This window comes from Oratosquilla oratoria, chromosome 2 (assembly GCF_046742065.1).
Source record: "Oratosquilla oratoria isolate Oo_2021 chromosome 2, ASM4674206v1, whole genome shotgun sequence".
Lineage (NCBI taxonomy): Eukaryota > Metazoa > Arthropoda > Malacostraca > Stomatopoda > Squillidae > Oratosquilla > Oratosquilla oratoria.
Genome location: NC_134778.1, coordinates 28,908,109 through 28,933,439, shown reverse-complemented (window position 1 = coordinate 28,933,439; position 25,331 = coordinate 28,908,109). Strand labels below are relative to the sequence as shown.

At 39.0% G+C, this 25,331-nt stretch overlaps 1 protein-coding gene across 1 annotated transcript in view; it reads left to right on the top strand.

Moving 5' to 3' along the window:
• The first annotated feature begins 10,500 nt into the window (after nt 1-10,500).
• The window catches only part of LOC143037967 (proline dehydrogenase 1, mitochondrial-like), a 31,028-nt gene continuing 16,197 nt past the window's right edge, over nt 10,501-25,331 (top strand). Inside the window, exon 1 of the mRNA XM_076206713.1 lies at nt 10,501-10,733. Within this exon, the coding sequence (XP_076062828.1) occupies nt 10,576-10,733 (158 nt within the window). The 5' untranslated portion in view covers nt 10,501-10,575. The remainder of the gene's footprint in view (nt 10,734-25,331) is intronic.

The window sequence follows — 25,331 nt, the reverse complement described above, 5'->3', positions numbered from 1 at the left end:
TTAAGCAGCACGCTCTCTCTTATCTTGTATCCTACTGAAGAGGATTGCAGTTTGCAATCGAAATACATAGATTCCCCGTTTCCTGTACTTTCTACTCCAATCACATGGTTTATACGTGATTGACAAATGTGTGACTTACAATTTTTCACCTGTAATAACAGTATATATATATACATATATATATACATACATATATACATATATAGATTATATTATAATACATATACTATACATAGATATATAGATATATATAATTAACATATTTATATTAACATATATATATACAAATATATACATACATACTATAAATATACATACATACATATTAGTATAAATGGGCAGTAAGTTTTCTTGTTGACATGTTTGATTGAAGACCAGATCTAATTCTGTATCCAGTATCTTTTTAGTGATTTTCTCAATTTTCCGAATAGATTGTTTTGCTTCTTGAGGGGAGGTCAAACACAATACTTCCGAGATCCATGCTGTTATTGTAACGAAAAACATAAACACAAAATATATAAATACAAGCTTTCGGTTGAGTACATCCAACCCATCTTCACTTAAGTGAGATTACATTATACAGAACAGGAGTTTAAATACAAGTAAAAAGGGGGAACTAGGAAGAGTTAGGTGTCAAGTACTGGACGGTAAGGTGAGGTCTTTCGTATTAACAGGAACGTCACTGGGGATTACATATTGATATATATATTTATATTAGATATTTTACCATATATATATATATAATATATATATATATCATATTATATTTATATTACATATTATATATATACATATTATATATATACATACATTATATATAATATCATATATATTATATATATACATATATATTTATTTATTATATTTTATATATATGTATAGTATATATAATATGTCATAGTATATAATACTGTATAATATAGAATATGTATTTATATTTAATATGTATATATATATATATGTATTTATATATATATGTATATATATAATTTATGATATATATACCGTGACCATATGTATCCCCCAGTGACGTCCTGTTGATACGAAGACCTCACCTCCGTCCAGTACCTGACTCCTAACTCTCCTAGTTCCCCCCTTTTTACTTGTATTTAAACTCCTGTTCTGTATATGTAATCTCACTTAAGTGAAGATGGTTGGATGACTCAACCGAAAGCTTGTATTTATATTTTGTGTTATGTTTTTCGTTACAATAACATCATGGATCTCGGAAGTATTGTGTTTGACCTCCCCTCAAGAATCAAACAAACTATTAGAAATATTGAGAAAATCACTAAGAAGATAGTGGATATTGAATTAGCTCTGGTCTTCAATCGAACATGTCTACAAGAAAACTTACTGCCCATTTATACTAATATGTATGTATGTATATATATGTATGTATGTATATATTTGTATATATATATGTATATATATATGTATGTATATATATCTATATATATGTATATATATGTATGTATATATATCTATATATATATGTATATATGTATGTATATATATATGTATATATATATGTATATTACAGGTGAAAAATGTAATCACACATTTGTCAATCACGTAGAAACCATTGTTGGAGTAGAAAAGACTGGAAACGGGGAATCTATGTATTTCGATTGCAAACTGCAATCCTCTTCAGTAGATACAAGTAAGAGAGAGCGTGCTGCTTAAGTAGCACCCTTAACAAAAGAAAGGGGAACATGGGAGAGGTCTTTATCCTCGGCTCACTCCGTATGTGAGGTCAGGAGGCAAATGAGTTTTCAATAGGTTGGTGATGTAGAGTCCGGACAATATATCCGGGGACCATTGCCCCTTTGAAATATTCATGTTGGGCTGATATTCAATGATAGTAGATTCTACCATTTTTCTCCAGAACTCGCATCTGGATTTATAAATAAGCTCAGCTTTATCCCAATCTAAACAATGTTTAAATTGCTTAATATGTTGGAACACAGCTGAGCTCTCTTGTGCATATTTAATGGAACGTTTATGTTCAACCATCCTAGTATTCAAAGAGACTGGTGAATCCCCTAGAGACAGCATTCAACCGATGAAAAAAAAAAAAAAAAAAATAGTGGCGGAGAAATAAGAGGGGCTGCTGCCCTGCACTCCGCGGCGACTTGCTCCCTCGTCATTGGGGAGCTGCTCCACGCCCCTCGTCTGGGATCCTGCAGCTGGTAGGACGACCCGCGGTAGTCCTCTCGACCGGCAGAAAGGCGCTGCGCAGGCTCGGGCCGAATGGGGAATCTGTGGGAAACCAACAGCGGCAGAATCTTTGTCCAAGAGGGGGTTGGGGGTCGCCGTCATACAAAAGGAAGTTTGTATTTTAATAAAAAAAAAAAAAAAAAAATTGATCACCATATCAAAACCATATCTACAGTAGGGAAATGTGAAAAAAAAAGTCTGAAAAAAAAAACGTAACATCGGTATCACTGGAGGTAGGTTCAAATTCCGTCTCACGTGTGGTGAACACTCGTCTGGCGTTTGTGTGTCGCACACGGAGAGGTTACATGACTTGGAATCGGCTTACTAATGTGAGCTGGCACTATCCTCCTGGAGGTCCAGGGGTTCCTTCTCATGTGTGGGGAACGCTCTCCTGATGTTCTTATTCTCGCACACAGAGAGGTTGCCCTCCTGCTTTATCCTGTCTGTGTGTACACAGAACTCACGTCCTGACCGCAGATGTTTGATGCAGTAGATTACATCACTCACCTGTTTGAGCACCCTATAGGGGCCTTGGAACAATGGCTGGAGCTTCTTTGTCACCCCTTGCCTAGGTTTGGCGGTGACGTAAACTCTGTCACCAAGGGCGAGCTGCTTTATCCTTGCCCTCGGCCGTTTTGTGTGCCTCTCAATTGTGGCAGCCTCGATGAACTTTTGGCACCTGTCAAAACATGAGTTTGCTAAAGCCATTGTTTCGGCTGCTAAATTATCCGTATTATACCACGGGGCATTGGGCCTGGTGAACTCAGCTATAGGGAGGACGGGGTCTCTGTGGAACAGGAGGAAATGCGGGGAATCCCGCAGGACTCTATGATACGCAGAATTGTAGGCTAAGACCGCTAAAGGGAGCATCTGATCCCAGCCTGTTTGATTGTCCTGGACGAGGGACCGTAAGATTTTTATAATGGTCCCATTTACCCTCTCAACGATCCCGTTGCTCGAGGGATGAAACGGAGTTATCTTATGATGGCTGATGTTCGCCATTGCCATCACCTCTTTGAACGTCTCGTTCATGAATTCTCCTCCGCCGTCTGTGATCACCTGCCTCGGAGCACCATGTATGGCCAGAATGTGGTTTAGGAAAGCTCGGGCTACAGTCCGCTCTTCTTTGGAATTAATGGGCACGGCGACCAAGAAGCGGGTTAGGACATTGACTACTGTCAGGATGTACTTCGCACCATTTAGGGTGGTGGTTAACGGGCCAATGAGATCAACATGTACCCTCTCGAATGGAGTTTTTACGTCAGGAAACTGTCTAAGTGGAGCTGGGAGGTCATAGGAAGGTTTGCAAGTGATGCAGATTTTGCATTTCTTTATAAAATCCTTCACATCCTCCGACATTTTCGGCCAGAATGCAAATTTTTGTAGCCGTTCCAGAGTAACTTGGACTCCGCCATGGCCCGCCATAGGAAGGCAATGGGCAATACGTAAGGCTGCTGCCTTTGCTCCTTCAGGGCATACCAGGCGAAGTTCCTCCAACTGGTACACATTTCTACGCGCATGATATTTAGGAGTCCGTCGGGGAGGAGTCGAAACTCCCCGATCGGCACTCTTAGGCGCGGAATCTTTGGCGCTCCTGACGTGGCCCCTCGGAGGTACTCTTTAAGTCGACCCTAATCAGGGTGAGCATCCTGCTCTTTCCTGATCTCCAACTGGTTCCACGTGATGGTATCCTCCTCAGAATTTGAGTTTTGAGTTACCCCGGCCAACCGTGGATAGTTGGGAAACTATGAAATCATATATAGGGTGGTCAGCCCCCCGTATCCGAGAGAGTGCGTCCGCGACAATATTCAGTCTCCCTGGGATATAATTGACTTCAATATCGAAGTCGGCGATCGCCATTTGCCACCGGAGAATCCGAGTGTTCGTGCCCTTAGCAGTGAAGAGCCAGACCAAATGCCTGTGATCGCTCAAAAGTCTCACCGGATATCCCATGATTAGTGGGCGATTAATCGTGAGACCGTACACCGCCGCCAACGCTTCTCGCTCAACGGTATTATACCGTCTCTCGTGCTCGTTAAGAGTGCGACTGAAATAGGAGAGTGGGCGTCTCCTACCTCCGTCGTCCTCTTGCTGAAGCACGCCCCCAATCGCCGAAGCACTGGTGTCAGTGGTGAGCAAGAAAGGTTTCGCAAAATTGGGGTAAGGGAGGACCACCGTGGAGGAGAAATGGGATTTGAGGGACTCAAACGCATGTAACTGAGGTGGTGTCCATGGACCAAGCTCACGATTCTTGTGCTTCCCCGCTACGTCAGCCTTCGTCATATCGACCAAAGGCAACGAAATCTCAGCAAAGTTAGGCATAAACTTCCTGTAGTATCCCGCTAATCCCAGGAATGAGAGTAGCTCTTTCTGACGCGCTGGCCGGGGAAAAGTTTTGATGGCTCGGACTTAACATGACCTAGGTAAGCGACATCCTTCTGGAAGAAATGACATTTCTTCAGCCTCAATGAGAGGTTTGCCTCTTGCAACCTCCGAATGACATCCTCAAGATTCTTGAGGTGGTCAACCCAAGATGTTTCCAGAACAATGATATCGTCCATGTACACCATCGCACTGACCCCTAACAGCCCCGTTAACACCTGATTCAACACCCTTTGAAAACAGGATGGAGCGTCTTTTAACCCAAAGGGAAGAGACGTGAACTCGTAATGCCCTTCGGGGGTCGAGAACGCAGTTTTCTTGCAGCTGCTCTCCATCAGCGGGATTTGGAGATACCCTTGCTTAAGATCTAGCAGTGAGAATATGACGCTGGAGCCGAGACTGCGCAGCATCGAGTCAATATGGGGAAGAGGGAACCTATCATCAACTACGTGTCGATTTAGAGCACGAAAGTCAAGACAAAGACGAAGGGTTTTATCCTTCTTAACTGGAACAACAGGAGTATTGTAAGGAGAACGAGATGGGCGAATGATCCCCTTACTGAGCATATCCCCAATGAGTTCTCTAATCTCTCCTCTGTAATGGGTTAATATTTGCGGTAGACCGGCGGCCCAATGGTCCGAATCTCGTGTAAGAAGTGAGGCGTCACGGTAAGTGGATCCCCTGGTAAGGCAAAAACATCGCCATATTTGACCACTAAAGAGGTCAGAGCCATACTTTCCCTGCTATGCTTATTAGGGAAAAACTTCCCTACTTCCACTCGTAACTTATCACCACGAGAGCTATCCACTACGTTAGACGCCTGCACCGTTCCCACCGAGACGTTAGTTCCACCATCTACTAGCGCAATCTCCCCTAAGAGGGTAAGTTCTCCAACCACTTGGTCTTTGCGAATCTCATGGGTATCCGGGCCCAAATTCAGGAATGGAACTTTGCACCATGCCTTCCTGTCCTCCGCTCTGAGGAGCGCTACTACTCCCTGGCCGAGCAGGCTGGCGCCCTCGGCGTATGGGCGTGCTGTAAAGAGCGCCGAGACGGCCTGACCTGCGGGAGCGAGCTTGTCTGCCCTCTCGAGCGTTAACCCTATGGTTCCGCCTGAGAACCCTGGTACCCACTGAGCCTCAACGGTCTTAACTGGAAACGTGGGTGCTTCACTTACCCCCTGATAATTGTGGCGCTCCTCGCACACGGCGATGAGCGGTGGTGAATGCTGGACCGTCCTTGCAAGGATTACTGGAACATCCTTGCCTTCAACTTTGAACGTCAATGGACGGAATGTCAAAGTCACCTTATGCGCAGCGAGGAAATCGAACCCGAGGATGAGCTTAGAAGGAAGACCCTCAGCAGGGATGATGAAGAAAGAATGTTGGAACGGAAACCCTGCGAGATCAAACCGAACAGCGACTTTGCCAAGATTGGGCATCTCTGAACCGTCGGCCACTATGATTCTAGTGGTACCAACCTGGGAGCCTTCCATGGTGGCAGGCAAAATGCTCTTATGAATAAGAGACACCGCCGCTCCCGTGTCTAGGAGAGCACAAACGGACCGAGTAGCGTGTGGCTCTAACAAAGTAACTGCTACCATAGCCAAACCACCACCAGCGCCATGGGAGCTGGCCAAATCGACGTGAACAATTTCCACGCTCGATTTCCGCTCAACCGTCACCTTAGGGTGTGCTTTCCCCTGCGCTGGCCGTTTTTTGACGAGCCACTCTCCGCGAAACCCATCTGGGCCTTCTGACCGACACTAGTGTCAGCCTTCCAAATCTGCCCTGCGCCCCCGCAAGTGTGGCAACACGTGCTTGCCTGACCGCGTGCCCTAAAATAGCACGTATCGGTCTCGTGGCCCACCTTACAATGGGTGCAATATGGACGCCACCTATTGTGACTACCACGGCCCCGGTTACGCTTCCACGTGTTCCTGTGTCCCCCTGCCCTGTGAGAAGAATGTGCGTTCCTCGCGAGGCCGCGCCCCGGTCTCTCGCTCATCGAGGGCGCGCCTCCGTCGCTCGCAAATTGCGAGGATTGGTCTCTGTCTCCCGCGAAGTGCGAGGTGAGGAAGAGTCTGGGACTCTGTGTAATGTGGATATGGGATATGATTGTGAGGGTGGTTGGGAAATTGCGTCCGCGGCCGGGTATTGGTGCGACACAGCGGCTGTGGCTGGATATAAGGCCATGGGCGAGTCCGCACCGCCCGCATACACCGTTTTCACATCGCAACTATGCCGCTGGGCATAGTCAATGGCCGCGTGGAGGACACCAATAATGGAAGATTGCTGTTCGCGAGTGAGGGTGCCTGAGAACTGCGGCGGCATAGCCCGCTTAATTCTGGTCACAGCCGAAATTGTGGCCCAATCCTCCCGCTCTGGGTGGTACACCGCATAGGACGAGACCATATCAGCCAACCGTAGAGCAAAAGACGTGAGCGTCTCAGAAGGTTTCATGACTGCCTCAGCGAGGCGGTCGGCCATAGCATCCGCCGACGCGGGTGCATAAAAAAGTCGCGGAACTTGAGTTCGAATGCTTCCCAATCATTGGGATGCCTACCCTTTGCTATCGCGGCATCACCGGCAGTTTTCTGCTGAGTAACTGCAATTTTGTCTGCGTCAGGGACCTCTGGGGACCACCTTTCCTCTAATAAGGAAAGCCAAGATATCGCGTCAGTACAGGCAGGGAGGCCACTCATGGGGTGGTGGTTAATGCCGGAAGAAAGAATGGGACATCCGCAGTCGCCCGCAGCGCTCTGGCCTGCTGACTCACAGGTCCAACCACGTGGGTGTTGGTGTTACGGCGAGACATGGTAAAATTTCTAATTATCACTCCTCGTGTTCACTGAGTAGTCCTAACAGTGAAATGTTATTTGGAAATATGTTCAGAGTTGAGGAATGGGTGCGTGTAATAGCGTCAACTCCAACACCACCGTCGCCACCACTATGGTAGGATAGTCGAGCGGGTGTGTAGGCTGACAAAAACACTGTTGTTGTGTTTTGTATTTTTATTATATGTGTGTGTACGGAGGCAAACTATTATTACTGATTAGCGGGAGTAAAGGAAGAACATAGTACTTACTGTGAGGGCGATGCCGAAGTGTGTCCCCGTTTGCTCCGCGCGTATGAAAGCTATGCCCATGGGCCGTGCGCAAAATCCGCAGCCAATCGCGGTCGCTACGGGTCGTGGGCAAATTGACCTGTGCCAATCACACACTGACCCGGCGACGCGACCTTGCTTGGGGCTGTGGCCACCTGCGCAGATGCGCGACCCGAAAGGATGGCCAAACCCGCGGTACAAACAAAGACACCGCGCATCGCCTCACGACGAAAATACTCTGGACTTGCTTTTAACTAATAATGAGCACCTAATTAGTAATGTAAAATTGGGGGGTAGTCTAGGCTCTAGCGATCAAGAAATAAAGTTTAATATTATTTGGGAAGAATTAAAAAGTACGAATAACGTCCAGGTACCAGACTTCTGGAGAGCAAACTTTGACAATATAAAATCCTATTTGAAATTGAATATGAAATGTCATACGGACGTTTCGGACATTATCAGCACTGTCAGGTCTCGGTACATGACCAGGGGTCGGGTCACAGAGGGTAATATGCATACCTTGGGTCAGGTCACTTGGGGGCCGGGGCTCAACAGACAGGTCAGCGATTTGAATGAAATGGATAGCAATCTAACTGATTTAATTATTAATGAACAAAATACATTTATCCCCCTGAAGTCAATACGAAAAAATATACTCCCAAATGGGTGACTGACAGATTGAAACATAAGATCGGAATGAAAAGAGGACTTAAATAAAAATAGAAAACGGGAAAACGCACCTTAAATCAAGATATAGCAAAATGGCAAGGTTGGTTAAAAAGAATACACGTACAGCAAAACTTAATTATGAAATTAAGGTTGCCAGTAAAGCAAGATCCAACCCAGAGTGTTTCTTTCATCTCTATAGAACAAAAAATAAAGAAAGAAAAGGACCAAATAAAAATGATGAAAATGTCATGATATAATCGGAGGAAAAAATGAGTGAGGAGTTTAACAAATATTTTCTCTCGGTGTTTACTAATGAGAGGTTAGATAAAGTACCTGACTGCGATCCGATGTTCAGTGGGGATGGAGAAAGAAGTCTAATATTAGTAAAGTTGTAGTCAAGCAGAGTGAAAGACTTAAAGCTACAAAATCCCTGGGTCCAGACGAAATTTTTCCGAGAATGCTTAAGGAGTGTAAATTTGAAATCTGCGACCAGTTAACTGGAATATTTAATAAATAGGTAGACACTGGTTTTTTGCCTACTGCTTGGAGGCAGCCAAACGTTGTTCCTGTTTTTAAGAAGGGAGATAGATCGTCTATATGCAACTACAGGTCAATCAGTTTGACATTGGTTATAGGAAAAATGCTTGAATCAATAGTAAATAGACTCGGAGAACACATTGAAAGACATGATTTAATTCATGATACACAGCATAGTTTCTCCAAGGGTAAGTCATGTGTGACTAATCTTCTGTCCTTTTACATTAGAATATATATGGCGTCAGATAACAACGTTAATTACGATGTTATTTACCTTGACATTAGCAAAGCGTTCGACAAGGTGCCCCACCAGAGACTACTAAATAAAATCAAAGCCCATGGCATAGGAGGAAAAGTGTTAGAATGGATTAGAGCTTGGATTAGTAACAGAAAACAGCGGGTCACCATAGAGTAAAATCTAGGTGGGGTAATTTTACTAGTGGGGTCCCCCAGGGTTTTGGGTACCTTGTTGTTCAATATGTACATAAACGACTTAGACTATGAGATAAATAGTGATGTTAGTAAGTTTGCGGATGACACAAAAATAGGATGCCAAATTAGGTCAGGAGACGACGCAGAGATTCTGCAGGATGATCTTAACATTGTTCACATGGTCGGTGAAATGGCAAATGATCTTCAATATCTCTAAGTGTAACGCGTTAAACGTAGAGCTACACAACCTCAAAAATACAGCTTAGATAACACGCTTTTAGAGAAAACAAAGTGCAAGAGAGACTTGGGAGTTCTCGTGAGTCTGGGCCTTAAAACCAGGAAACAGTGCATTAGCGCCAGGAATAAAGCTAACGGAGCATTAGGTTTCATTGCTAGGACGGTAACGAATAAAAGTGCAGAGGTAATTATCAAACTCCATCTAGCGATAGTTAGACCCATCCTTGACTATGTGGTACAGTTTTGGTCTCCGTCCTACAGAATGGACATCAATTCACTAAAATCAGTACAGAGAAGAATGACCAAAATGATACAAGGACTCAGAAATTTGCCTTAGGAAGAGAGGCTTAGGCACCTTAATTTACACTCTGGAAAGACGCAGAGTGCGGGGTGATCTAATAGGTGTTCAAGTGGATCAAAGGCTTTAACAAGGGTTATGCAAACAAGGTCATCATATTAAAACAACAGGGCAGGACTTGCAGTAATGTATTTAAACTGGACAAATTTAGATTTAAGAAGGAAATGGGCAAGAATTGGTTTGCTAATAGGGTGGTGGACGAATGGAATAAACTTAGTAACCATGTAGTAAGCGCTGAAACTATCAGTTGTTTTAAGAAACTTAGACAACTTTATGGATGGGGATGACAGGTGGTGATGGATACAGAGCTGCCTAGTGTGGGCCTTATGATCTCTTGCAGTCTCCTTCATTCTTATGTGTTGTTTCTGAACCGGACAGAAGATGGGACAAGGATGACCCTTCATCCACGTGGAACTGAGAGGGGAAACAAATGGATGATGGATGGGAGTGGAATGGGTGTCGGTGGGTGTGCCTTGGCAGGCTTTCTCCCTGAGAAAGGAGAAGAGGTCCTTGGTATATTGATAAATTTGTTCCTTTGGCCCAGAAGATAGATTATTAATTCCCTGCATTCTTCCTTCCCCCAGATCCTCAAGTTCCTCCAGAAGATACTAGGGACTAAACTTTTCACCTTTTTAATGAAAAACACCTTCTACGGACATTTCGTGGCCGGTGAGGACCAAACTCGTATTCAGCCAACGTTGGAATGTCTACGATCCTTTGGCGTCAAATCAATCTTGGACTACTCCGTCGAAGAGGACATCAGTAGTGAGACCGCTGAGGCACGAGAAATGGAGTGAGTAGCTTTCGATGTCTTTAGACATTATTAAAGCTTCTTAAATAAGATTGTAAACTGTTTATCACTACTTTTCTCTGCATTAATCCTCTATTAAGCAATAGCACTTTCTTTCCAGACCATAGCCAAACTTTTATTCCAAACTGTACAACCCTCAAATGCTGATGACATGTTCTGTAAATTTGCTCCAACACATTACATTACTGTTCAACAGTGAGATGGACTTGGGACACGTACGTCCGAATAAAATTACTTGGTTAGCCAGAACAAAATATGTAAAGGGCGTCCATAGTCGAAGGGTTTAAACTGAAACTTTCCTTCACGATACAGAGACTTTTCGTAGCCTTGTCCAAATTAAGTTGTTCGGAAGTAAGTTCTCAAAGTTGATGCTTAGTCGAATTCGTTTATGTATTGCTCCGTGTATGCTCGATTTTTTTTTTAATGTTCATATCAGAAATGGTCTAATCTAGTTGAAAAATAAGAATTGTTTAAGTTCGTATTATGGATAAAATGTTGTACTGAGAATAGATTTGTTCTACGTAGTATTTTGTCTTCAGATTTCGAAAGGTTGTGTATAAAACGTTTGTTGTAATGGTTCTCGTGCTCTTGTGATTCAGTATGAATTATTTTTATATATTTTTCATTATGCAGCCAAACGTCAATCCGTACATCGCATACTAATAGCAGTCCTTTTTGCTCAGAAAATCGTTTGTTTCCTGGTATATTGGGGCTTTTGTTACAAACGTAACCAGATGATGCAGCATGTTTACTCGAGCCCATTCGTTTAGCTCTAACGTAACACCGCAGGTGTTTGTACATATGTTTGTGGGTATTGTGTACGTTTGTGCCTCGATCATGTGTATCACTGACAGTCCTATTTTTATAAGTGTCCAAGCCTGCCAACTGTTTCACTTGTTCAGAACGAATTTTGAACGAGTAAAGTATTCGGAGGCGAGATCGTTGCAGTGTGAAGAGCTTGCAGTTACTTGGCGTGCGTGCAGTGTAGGTTTAGACCCGTCACTGTTTTGAAGTATACTCTAACATCTGTGATATTGGTCAATATTTGTTCGTGGGTGTGTTGAGTTTGTCAACTCTTTTATATTCAGAGAAACAAAATTTATGCAATAAATACGATATCTTGCTCTATAAGAAATGTACATATATTTTATCAACTTTTTCAACTAAAAGTTTCACTTGTGATTTTATATAACTTTATTATTAGTAACATTTCCATACTTGCATTGTAGTGATATCAAGTTGTTGGTTTTATTTGTTTTTCTTTCGATGTTTTGATGATGTAAGTTTGTGCAAATTGATGGTCATCGAGTATTTTTTTTTTTTTTTCTGGGAGAAATCTTGAGTCGAAAAACAAAGGCTTAATCTACATAAACATGATACCCACCTTGGTTAGCTGTAAAATTTATTGTGTATCATGATCAGTCATATATACTCGGAGATGAATCGGCTTTGAAATCGACATTATAAAAGCACAAATAATCAGATAACCAGGAAGAGCTGTACGAAGAAATTGCACTACGTAAAGGAAGATCCTAAGGAGGTCTCTATATATAGACGGTCCAATAAGTGTATTGCGATATAGACATTAATCTTATCAACATAGAATTGGATCAATATTCGTTATAAGGCCTTTACCACGCTCAATCTTCATCATATCCTGATCTCAGACGGCGGCAACGTGGCAACGGCCATTATTTGTACACTAAGAAAGGATGGGGAAGCCGGTGCCTTAATCATTATATCTTAGGTTTTTATTAATTAATTTACCTATTTATTTGTTTTTCTTTTTTCAAGTTTTCCTCGTCAACTGATTTGCAGTGATCTGACGCAATCGCATCGATGTTATTATACCCTATGCACTGAGATCTGGCCGTTAGGGCGGACCACTGGGAGTTCCCCTGTGGTGCCACATATAATTATTTTATAGTTTTATTTTATTATATAATTCTATTTTATAATTTTATAATGTTGCCTCATATGATTATATTATAATTTTTTGTCACACACCACCACTGAGATAAAAATCAAAGCAATGTTTTCTATACAAAGGTTTCGTTTCTTTAAGTGTAGATATGGCATCGGTGCATGCGAGAGCGACGTTGCCACTACATCTAATCTCTGGCCCCGCCCCCCTCACACTGCATTCAGAAAACATTGCATCCAGACGCACGTTCTCGCCATGGATGCCCATATGTGGCAACACCGGGAAATATCCTAGCCACGCCTTATCGGCCAATTCTCCTTGCGCTGACTATAGTATGAACAAGAAAACACAGAATAATTTTTCTTAAATATTCATTGAATACTCTTGACGAAAATTGTTCTTTATGAAGTATCTTAACATTTTATGGTAGTTCCATTGGTGCTGTTCCCAGACCATTGAGCCAGACCAGACGTTATAGTTATCCCAACGAAATGAAAGATGTAGATGGCTTTCATTCGTTGTACCTTAACCATATTGTGTTGTTGGTAATGTGTGTTGAATATCCTCCTACAAGTTCATATATATATATATATATATATATATATATATATATATATATATATATATATATATATATATATATATATATAATGTAATCTGTAGGATAGGTGCTAAAATGAGTGGACGTTAATTTTGTAAATACTGTACACGAGCTGTAAAATTAGGACAGTTCAAATAAGAAAAATAAAAGGTTACTACAGAGGAGGATACTTAAACCCTTATTAGAGGGAGGAAAATAAACGTCGTCCTAGATTCAAAATTCAAATTTACCTGTCTGCAGACTAGAACCAAGAAGACTCGTAACTGAACAGAAGGTAGATGGGGTCTTGAACCCTGGCTGAACAAAGTTGGCTGGCGCTAGCCATTATAAAAACAAAGAAGTAATTCCAGAGATGAGGTGGGGGTGGTTTTGGTACAATAGCCCGTGTGAAACTGCAGCACAGCATGCAAAGAAAGTATATGGAACAGATATTTCTCATTTACCTGCGTATTTTTCACCATTTCTATTTATACACAGCATTTTTCTGCTGATACGCAAGGGGTTTGAGAAATCGTTGGGTTGTGTTGATGTTAGTTTCCACTTGTATCAAAGAAGTGAAGTGGTTGATTATTACAGGCTTAGACTTCTCTGCCTGCATCTTAAACCAACACAGAGCTACTTCATGACCGCTTATTTTGCAGTATGAACACTGTAAATGATCTTTAAATTACCCTACGGGAACAGGTTTCAGATTGCCTTTGACCGGCATATCCAAAACAAAAGACGGTTGGGAAAGTGTACTTCCACTTGCATGTAACTCCGCTAACCGTATCTGTGCTGCAAGCTTAAGCTGGAGCTCTAGACGGCGGAACTCAAAATATTGTTCCGGCGCATCTTTTCTTGCCCACACAACCAAATCACTTACTGGCTCTTCCTTCACTCTTTGTGACTCGTCCAACTTTTCGGTTCCGTTCAAAGTAATTACCATCTCGTATTACTATTCAAAATCGGGTTTAACAATCACGCATGATATCCTGGCAAGGTCGCCACTGTTACTTTTTTGGGGGTTTGAAATATTTAAAGTATAGCTCATTTATTTACTCTAATTTCTCTAGGAATGAAAAAGTGTTTTGTTTTAAGATCTTATTTACACAACAAAACAATAACAACAAAAGCACTTGGGTAACAGAACAATTAAGTATTTATCTTAATATAAGTTAGAAGACAAGAAAATCACGTGAAAAATAACCACACTTTATTAACAGTTTATGCGTAATGTGGATAAACAAAGGTGGAGGAAACGGATGAACAAAAGTCACTCACGAGAACAAATTGGCAAAAGCCCATATGACACACCAAATTCAAAATCCCAAAAGGTAACCTCAATATCCTATCGAAAACTCCGCACCCGACATAGGACATACTTCCTATAAAAACCACTTACACTTTTGTATGAAAAAGTCTCCGAAAAGGAGACGGATGGCCGGCTAATGATTCGAACGAGATGAGGAAGAAGCAACGAGAGAAGTTTAAGCCTCTAAAATACTAGCAATTGACCTAACAGGTCAATGGAGCCAAAGAGTACAACAATAGAAAGTTTTTACTATCCCATTCTGGATAACAGCATAGTAGCCTAATCACTTACACAACCCAAATTACATACACACACACGAATATTATGTACGTAATCCAAATCCTTAATACTAACACAAAGAAAATGAAAGACAAGATAATTTGCTGGTAATTGGAGTGCATGATGCACATCCAACCTGCCAGTCATGGAAACTGTTACCATACATCTACAATTAAATGCAATACAAAAATTTGAGTACATTGCAGCATACTGACATATGATAACTGTTACAAGTTGAAATAAATAAAGCTGGTCACATTAAACCAAAGAGAAAATGAAATACTGAGAAAAGAAATATAACCAAAAATACAACTTGGTACTTTACACCCATGGTGATCTGACATGTTGACTTTCTGGGTGTCTCAACATTAAACACGGCTGCCAGATAAAGAGGGGGGGGGTTAACTACGTGCTGGTAGACAACTAACGACCAACTCGAAAAAGAAAAGAAAAAGGAAAAATGTGGACAGTGGGTACGCGACAGCATGTGTATTTACCTAGTTGTATTTTACGGGAAGGGGAGCTATGCTCGTGGTGTCCCATCTTCATATCTCATTTTATCTAAACTATTTTTAAATTCATGTATTATTTTTGCACACACCACTTTCTCATCTAACTTGTTCCAACTGTCTATTACTCTGTGAGGAAAGCTGTTCTTTTTCAGATCTCTTCTATAGCTGTCTTTCTTGATTTTCTTTCCGTGCCCTCTTGTATTTCTATCATCCCATTTTATCAGATTCTCTCTATCAATAATTTCTATGCCTTTCATGATTCTGTAAATAGCTATCAAATCTCCTCTCTTTGTTCTAGTGTCTGTAGTTCAAGTTTTGCTAGTCTCTCTTCATATGATAGTTTTGAGTGTTGGTGCCAATTTTGTAATTGCTCTTTGTATTCTTTCAAGTTTTTTTTATACATTTTTTTGTACTTGGTGACCACATCATGTGTGTGTGTGTGTGTAATATATATATATATATATATATATATATATATATATATATATATATATATATATATAATTGTGTATGTGTGTGTGTGTGTGTGTGTGTATTTACCTAGTTGTATTTTACTGGACGAGAGCTATGCTCGTAGTGACCCGTTTTCGTATCCCTCCACATCCAGTTTATTCTTAAATCGTGTATATTTTTGGCATTCACTGTTACTCCATTCAGTTTGTTCCAAACATCAATCACTTTATGTGGGAAGCTATTCTTTTTCAGGTCTCTTCTGTAGCTGTCTCTCTTTAGTTTATTTTCATGTCCTCTTGTTTATCTTCTGTCCCACTTTAATAAGTCGTCTCTGTCGAGAATTTCCCTCCCTTTCATAATTCTGAAAATGGTCAACAAATCGCCTCTTTTCTCTTCTCTGTTCCAGTGATGACAAATGTAATTTTTCCAATCTTTGTTCGTATGTCAGGTTTGTCGGTGTAGGCGCCATTTTTGTTGCTGCTCTTTGTATTCTTTCTAACTTTGTTCTTTGTGCTAGGTGCCCATAGTGTTGCAGCACATTCTAGTTTAGGTCTTATCGGTGTAACAATTTTTTTAACCATCTCATCCATGTAGTCGAAGGCCACTTTCATTGACCTCAGTAAGTTATAAGTCTCCAAATAATTTATTGACATGTTTATCAGGTGTCAAGTCACTTGAGATGATTACTCCCAGGTCCCTTTCTGAATCTACTTTTTTGACATTGTTTCTAATTTTATACTGTTTCGATACTCTATTTTTATTTTTGACCAATTCCATTATGCTACATTTTTTAATGTTGAAGTTTCTTGCTTTTCAGACTCCATTCCCATATTTTGTCAAGGTCTTGTAGCGATATGCAATTTTCTTCTGTTCTTACTCTTGAGTAATTTGGCATCGTCAGTGAAGTTCATATAACAGTTTACTCCCTCATCCATATCATTTATATATATATGGCAAACATTAAAGGAGCCAGTATGTAGCCTTATGGGACTCCACTTTTCACATCTTCCCAGTTCGAATTTTTGTCTCTAAATACCACTCTCATTTTTTCCCAGTTAAGAAATCCTTCATCCATTCCAGCAGTTTACATTGTATGCCTCCTATTATTTTAATATTTTATGTGGTACTTTGTCGAATGCCTTCTGCAAATCCAAGAAGATGCAATCTGCCCAGCAATCTCTTGTATTATCTCAATCTCGAGTAAAAGCAGATTAGGTTTGTGGTGCATGATCTTCCACTTCTAAAGCCAAATTGTTTGGAGTTTATTATTTTATTTTCTTCCAAGTGTTTGGTCCATTTGTTACTGATGACCTTTTCGCATATTTTTGCTACTGTGCTTGTAAGGATACCGGTCTGAAGTTTGTAGGATCTTCCCTATTTCCTCCTTTATATATTGGTACTATGTTTGCATCTTTCCAATCTTACGGCAACTTTCCTCTTTGAGAAGTCAATTAGCGTGTATAGTTTATCTGTCAGTTCGTCTATACACTCTTTCAGTATCCAATTTGCGCTTCCATCTGGTCCATGTGATTTCCTGACATCTAGTTTTTTTTTTATCTGGTCTCTTATTTCTTTTTGTGTTATCTTTATTTCTTTCATCGTAGGTAATATTTCTTGTTGTTCATCTTCCCAAGATTGTGAGATCTCAATTGTAAAAACATCTAAAATGTCTGATCATAACTTCTGCCATCTGTGTAATCCATATTCTCTATCTCCGTCATGCAATTTCACTATTTCATGTTTATCCTTAAGTTTTTCATTTATATATCTGTAAAATAGTTTAGGTTGATCCTTAGATTTGTCTACAATATTTTTCATAATTTCTTTTTTCTTTCCTGCTTATATTCACATTCGTTCCCAAGTTTTATATATGTTTGCCATTTGGATGTTTTTTCATTTTTTCCAGGCTTTGTCTTTCCTGTTTCTAGCCTCACTACACCTTTTGTTAAACCAACACTTATGTAAATTTCTTTTTGTTTCTTTTTTGGTACATGTAATTCCTTCCTTGAACTTTTTTTTTTAATATGTTCCATTTGTCTTCCATCTTTGTTTCCTCTTTAGAGAATTTATCCCAGTTTATGTTTTGGAATTTTTTTCTTAGTTTAACAAAATCCGTTTTGTGCATCAATCTTCCTTCTCTGTTTGTCATTCCTGTCTACATTGTTCTGTTCTTTTAATTCAAACTATTAGTATATGGTCACTCTTTCCAATTGGTGTTTTATACTCCATTTTGTTCACAATATCTGGTTCAGAAGTTAATATTAAGTCTAGTTTCGATGGTTCCTCATTGTTTCTATAGTATTTTCCTTAACCCATTGTGTTAGGGTATATTTGATGGTCATATCCAGTAGAATGTTGCTCCAAAGTTCATCTCCCTCTTTATCATTTCTTCCCAGATTGTCTTTTGCATTAAAATCACCCATGATTACTATGTTTCTACCCTCTCTCAGTAACTCATTTAGCACAATCATTGTGTCTTCCAACAATTTGGAATGTTCGCTGTCCGACCACATATGTGTTTTTGATGGTACATACACTGCTACAAATTTTCTGCTTTTCATCTTTTTGTTTGCAATTTTGATCATAATTCTACATTTCCTATGCCTTCAATAATCTTTGTCACATTTAGACCCTTTTTTGGTCAATATCATGACGACACCTCCCTGCTTTTCTGTTCTATTTTTCACCCAGTGGTTGTATAGACCATGTCCCACTATGCTTGTTGATAGGGGTCCTTTCAATTTTGTCTCTACTATTCCCTTAATGTCAGGTTTTTCTGTTTCTAGATAGTCATTTAGTTCATTGATTCCAGAGATCATGGTATAGATATTTGTGTATGCCACTTTTAGCTTTTTATTTCCTTTTCTTTTTAGGTTTAAGTTTCCATTTTTTTGATGAACCATTTTTTCAGCCTCAAGTCCAGTACTCTCCAATTTTTTTTCCCCCCTGTCTGTTCTCTTCTCATTTCTATTATTGGCTTCAATTCTGAGAGCTTTGTCTTTCTCTTTTTCTTCATCACTCTGTTCCTTATGTATCATATGTTTTAATTTCTCGCTGTTTGCCAGTTTAACTGCTTTCGATAATGCCTCCTCGGCTATAATTTGAGTTCTTAGTTTTCTTTTCAGTTGTTTTTTTTCTTTTCTTCTTTTATTTTCTTTTGAATATTTGCCTATTCTATGGATTTCGTTGATTTCTTTTTAGAAATTTTGCCCTCCATCCTGCATTTCTTTCATAATCTCTTTAGCTATTTCCTTCTTTTCTCTCAGGTATTGATACAAGGTGCAGGGATGACCCATCATCCAGGAGGTGCTAAGATAAGAGGGAGGGTGGAGGGGTGTGGAGTGTATTCAGGGATGGAATGTGAGGAATGTCACATATGGAAAGAATAGAGATGATTATGATGGAAGTGGAAGACAGGGATGGGAAGAGCAGGAAGTTTGTAGTAAATTATATGCCTCATAAGATGGCTTCATGGGAAGAGAGAGAACACAAAAATGTTAAGAGGACACAAGGATAACACTACATAAGATGATGGAAGATGGAGGAAGAATAGTTATAATGGGTGACTTTAATTGTAAAGAAATCTGCTGGGAAGAGATGATGGTGAAGGGTGGATAAGGCCTATGGGGAAATGTACTACTTGATATGATTATAGAACATGCAATGACGCAATGGATACAAGAGAATACTAGGTATAGAAATGAGGAAGACCCATAGAGATTGGATCTAATAATCACATCAGAACCCGAAATAGTGGACAAGATTGAATATAAGATGCCAATAAGTAAAAATGACCACATATTGGTTGAACTGGAACTAAACGAGGAAAAATACATGGAAAAAAAAAATGAACAATATAGAAAGGTAAGATTGATGTATGGAAAAACAAATTTTGATAAAATAAGAGAATTCTTTCGAAAAGCAGACTGAAAGGATACACAAGGAGGAAACAGTAGAAGAGAAATTGACTATTTTGAAAAAATTATAAAGGAATGGAAAAGTATGTTCCAAGACAAAAACAAGAAAAAGGATATGTAAAGTGTTGGTATAACAAAAGATGTGGGGAGTTAAAAGACAAAAGTGATAAAGCTTGGATAAAATGGAAAAAAGACAAGACCTGAAAAATGGAAAATATATACCGATTATAGAAATGAATATGTACAAGTGTGCAGAGAAGAAAAGAGAAAATACGAAAAATGTCATAAAAAAAATGTAAAGATCAACCAAAACTATTTTACAGATTTGTAAACAACAAACTGAAAAACAAACAAGAATTTGAGAAACTACGAAAAGGAGTTGAATACGCAGAGGAAATAGAAATGGCAGAAATTATGAACAATCATTTTAAATTGGTGTTTACGAGGGAGAAAATCCCCCTTATGAAAAAGGTAGAAGTAACAAAGAATGAAATAATGAATCACTTGAGTAACCTTAATGTCAGAAAATTGCATGGACCAGATGAAATGGCAAACTGGATTTTGAGAGAATGCAGGAACGAACTAACAGACAAAATACATAGTCTAATAAGCAGTTAATTGAAAAAAGATTAAGTTCCAGAAAACTGGAAAAGAGCGAATATAGTAACAATATATAAAGGGGGAAACAAGGAAGACTACTAACTATAGATCGGTCTCTCTTACAAGTACAATAGCTAAAATTTGTGAAAGAATGATGAAAATTAGATGGGTAAGGCATTTGGAAAAATACATACTAAATCCAAGGCAATTTAGATTTAGACAAGGACAATCATACGTCATAAAATTGGCGTGTTTCTATTCAAGGCTAATAGATGTACTACAAGAGATTGATGGGCTGATTGTATATTTCTAGACCTGAAAAAAGCTTTTGATAAGGTGCCACATAAGAAATTGTTAAAGAAATTAGAAACTGCAGGAGGAATACAGGTCAAACTGCTGAAGTGGATGGAAGACTTCTTGCATGAAAAAAAAATGAGTGGTGATAAGAGACAAACAACTCTAATTGGGATGAAGTGATTAGTGGAGTTCCACAAGGAACAGTTCTGGCCCCAATAATGTTTGCTATATATATATTAATTATATGGATAAAGGAATTGAAAGTTATGAGCTTCTTTGAGGACAATGCAAAATTGTTTAAAAAAGTGAACACTGTAGATAGTGAGTTGCTACAGAGTGATCTCGATAAAGTATGGGAATGGAGTAGGAAGTGGGAGATGGAATTCAATATTAAGAAGTGTAGTATAATGGAATTTGGAAGAAGCAAAAAAAGAAAAGTGGGATCATATAAATTGGGAGAGGAAGAAATTAAAAATAGAAAATGAGAAGGATCTGGGAGTCGTTATTATATGTCCCCTGAGATATGTATAAACAAGATTTTTGGAGAAACTTGTAATTCAATAAGAACAATCAAAGTGGCATTTACATACCTGGATGAAGAAATGGTGAAGAAAATACTAGTCACTTTGATGAGACCAAGAATGGAGTATGCAGCAACGATGTCATCACCAAGTACAAAAAATGTATAACAAAACTTGAAAGAATGCAAATAGCAATTACGAAATTGGCACCAGCACTCTCAGAACTATCATATGAAGAGACTATCAAAACTTGAGCTACAGACATTAGAGCAAAGAAGAGATAGAGGAGACTTGATAACTATTTATAGAATCATGAAAGGCATAGAAACTATTGATAGAGAGGATCTAATAAAATGGGATAGTATAGATACAAGAGGACACGGAAAGAAAATCGAGAAAGACAGTTATACAAGAGACCTGAAAAAGAACAGCTTTCCCCACAGGGTAATGGATGTTTGGGACAAGTTAGGTGAGAATGTGGTGTGTGGAAAAACGATACATGAATTTAAAAACAGTCTAGATAAAACAAGATACGAAGACGGGACACCATGATCATAGCTCCCCTTCCCGTAAAATACAACTAGGTAAATACTCACACACACACATTATATATATATATATATATATACACATATATGTACATATATACATAAATTGCTGGAGTCCAGGAATCATTTTTGGAAGAAAGTGTATGCTGGACTTGTTTGCCAATTTATTCCAACATTTCTAACCCAGTCTGGGGTTCGTCTTCAGGGTGATACAGTGTAGCAATAGGAAATCTATATAAAGGGGGTCTCCCTCGTACACTGGGACAGGTAACTCCAGTAACCGTTACATTTCAGAAACAAACAAAAGTAGAATGCTCAATCACTGACTGTACATATCACAACTTGGCATTCTCTGTCAGATCAACCAGTGCTTAACACCCTCATCTCTCAGATTTTGCTGAAATTTGGTATTTAGGGAAATTGTGGGCCCTGAATCCATTTCTGAAATGTTTAGATCAATCGGACCAACAGTTCAAAAGATATGACCTCAGGAAATTTGAAGTCACATGTGAGGTCATAGGTTTTCATTGACCCATAATTTGGTTAATAATGATCAGAATTGTATATATGTATATATATTTAGAATCAGGAAAAGCCAAGGAATTCAGGAATTCAAATATACAGGTTTTAAAGCTCTAGGCTGAAAAATAGTTATACAAAACAAAATTTAAGGTCACAATTTGACCTCTAGGGTATCAAATGAGATTTTTTTTTTTTTTTTTAATAGATGTAAAAAATGAAGGCAAGGGCATTAGCTATTAGAATTAGCAAAACAAAGTTTGTATGTAATTATTTTTCATAAAACTAATCTATAAATGATCAACATATTAGTCTGGCGTCAGTTCTACCTATTTTTCTACGCTTGAGTCCATGTTTTGACTTTTTTTTTTTATAGATTTAAAAACAAAAGATTCCTAGCAATGAGAAACAACCATAAAATGTTTGGTAATGTTAGTAATTTTTATGTAACTAATTTACAAGTGAACATAATAAAAAATCATTGTTGGTACTTTTCATGTCATTTAAGAAAACACCAAATTTATAAATTGCATATATATTCCAGGAATTGTAATATCTTGGTCCTTAGATTTGAGGTTGGCAGACACCAAGAATATAAGAAATGAAACTTGTATTACTGTTAACCTGCACTGAAAATAAGATATATGACAAAGAACAATGCTCACCTACTAGGATTCATGTGCTAGCCAACACCAGTCTTGCATTTGCAATGCTTTCATCAATTTCTTTTTTGGGAAACATGTATTGAATTCTGCTACCTCCTCCTAGGCTAGGACAACTCATTACAGATAATATACGATGTCCTGGCACAGCACATGAATCCTTGTTTGAGGGATAATAATATGAACTTGTTCCTGATGACCCAGAAGGGTGTAGAAAGAACAAAAGAACACAAATACATACCTCATCTCTACATCAACAACACTTTAATACCACACACAAACACACTGAAAATTCTTGGTGTAACATAAAATACATCCATGTCTTTCAAACAACACATCACAAACATAAAAAACAAATGCACACCCAGACTTAACGCACTTAAGTCAATCACTGGAACAACATTTGGACAAAACAAAGAAACTAATATAACAATATACAAACAATGCATACGCTCAGTGTTGAATTATGCGAGTCCTGCATGGGCTCCTAATCTCAGTGAGACACACCACAACACCCTTCAAATCATACAAAACAAAGCCCTAAAAACAATTACAGGCTGCACAAATACAACACCTACAGACCATTTACACCATGAAACAAAAGTCCTCAAAGTCAAGGACCACCTCGACATGAGAGGCACACAAACACTTGCCGCAGCCACCACAAACACATTACACCCGCTACACTACATAGCAGAACACCCACACACACCAAGAAACATTAAAACAACACCTAAAGACCTTTATCACGCACAGATACTCTCTTCTCTTCCTCCACAACCACCAAATACCAGCCTCCAGAAACATATTCATAATCATATCACTCACCGCTCCATTAACACACTGAAAGACAACACACTGCTGCATGCCAGACCCCCTGATATCCACCCTTCTGAATCCTCTCTCCCAGCACTTCTAAGCTACCAGAAGAGGCTGGATGACCGCATTGTGAACAGCTGCCCAGGATGTAACACTTCACCCCATACCATACAACACATAATGGAAGACTGCATTATACACAATCATGCACGACTGCATTATACACAATCATGCACGCAAACAACACAACATACGCTCTATAAAGGATTTGTGGGAAAACCCAGTTTCGGCTATGGCATTCCTTGGGGAGACGGGACTGCTCGGACAGACAGTCTAAGGAACGACAACAACAACAACCACCCAGTTATATGGCTGCAACTGTACTAACATGTGGACAAGGATGCTAAAATTAGACAAGTAGCAACTTGTTTCAACTGGCTGTTTAGCAACACTGTTAATTGTTTCTCATAGCTTACCAACTTACACTTTGGATTTTATGATTGTTTCTCATAGCTTACCAACTTACACTTTGGATTTTATGATTGTTTCTCATTGCGAAGAACCCTGTCTTTGCTTTTATATCTAAAAAAAAAATCTGTGTGTCAAAATATGAGCTTAAGTGTGGAAAAAAAGGGAGAATTGATGCCAGACTTAGGAATATGGTGTTCACTTATAGGTTAGTTTCATGAAAAATACATAATTTTTTTTTTTTGCCGATTCTAATAGCTAATGCCTTTGCCTTCATTTTTTACATCTATAAAAAGAAATTCTCATTTGATACCCCAGAGGTCAAATTGTGACCTCAAATATTGTTTTTTGTACAACTTATTTATTTTTCAACCTACAGTTTTAAAACATGTATATTCGAATTCCTTGGCTTTTTCTGATTCTAAATATATATACATATATGCAATTCTGATCATTATTAACCAAGTTATGGGTCACTGAAAACATATGACCTCACACGCGACCTCAAAATTCCTGAGGTCATATCTTTTGAACCGTTTGTCTGATTGATCTAAAAAATTTAAAAATTGATTCAGGGTCTATGATTTCCCTATAACCATATTTCATCAAACTCTGAGAGATGAGGGTGTTAATTTAAAAAAAATTTGGTTGATTTAACAGAGAATGCCCCAAAGATTAGACATGGTACAACCCGAAAATAATTCCAAATGGAACCCCATAACACAAAATTCACATAATACCATTAATGTCAAAACTAGCAAATGCAATCTTTATACTAAAACATGTGAAACTGCCTCACGTTCATGCAAAGATCCAGCACAACTTGGCTACTCGTCGCCTGTAATGCAGATTAAAAATATCTATAAAAAGAAATTCTCATTTGATACCCCAGAGGTCAAATTGTGACCTCAAATATTGTTTTTTGTACAACTTATTTATTTTTCAACCTACAGTTTTAAAACATGTATATTCGAATTCCTTGGCTTTTTCTGATTCTAAATATATATACATATATGCAATTCTGATCATTATTAACCAAGTTATGGGTCACTGAAAACATATGACCTCACACGCGACCTCAAAATTCCTGAGGTCATATCTTTTGAACCGTTTGTCTGATTGATCTAAAAAATTTAAAAATTGATTCAGGGTCTATGATTTCCCTA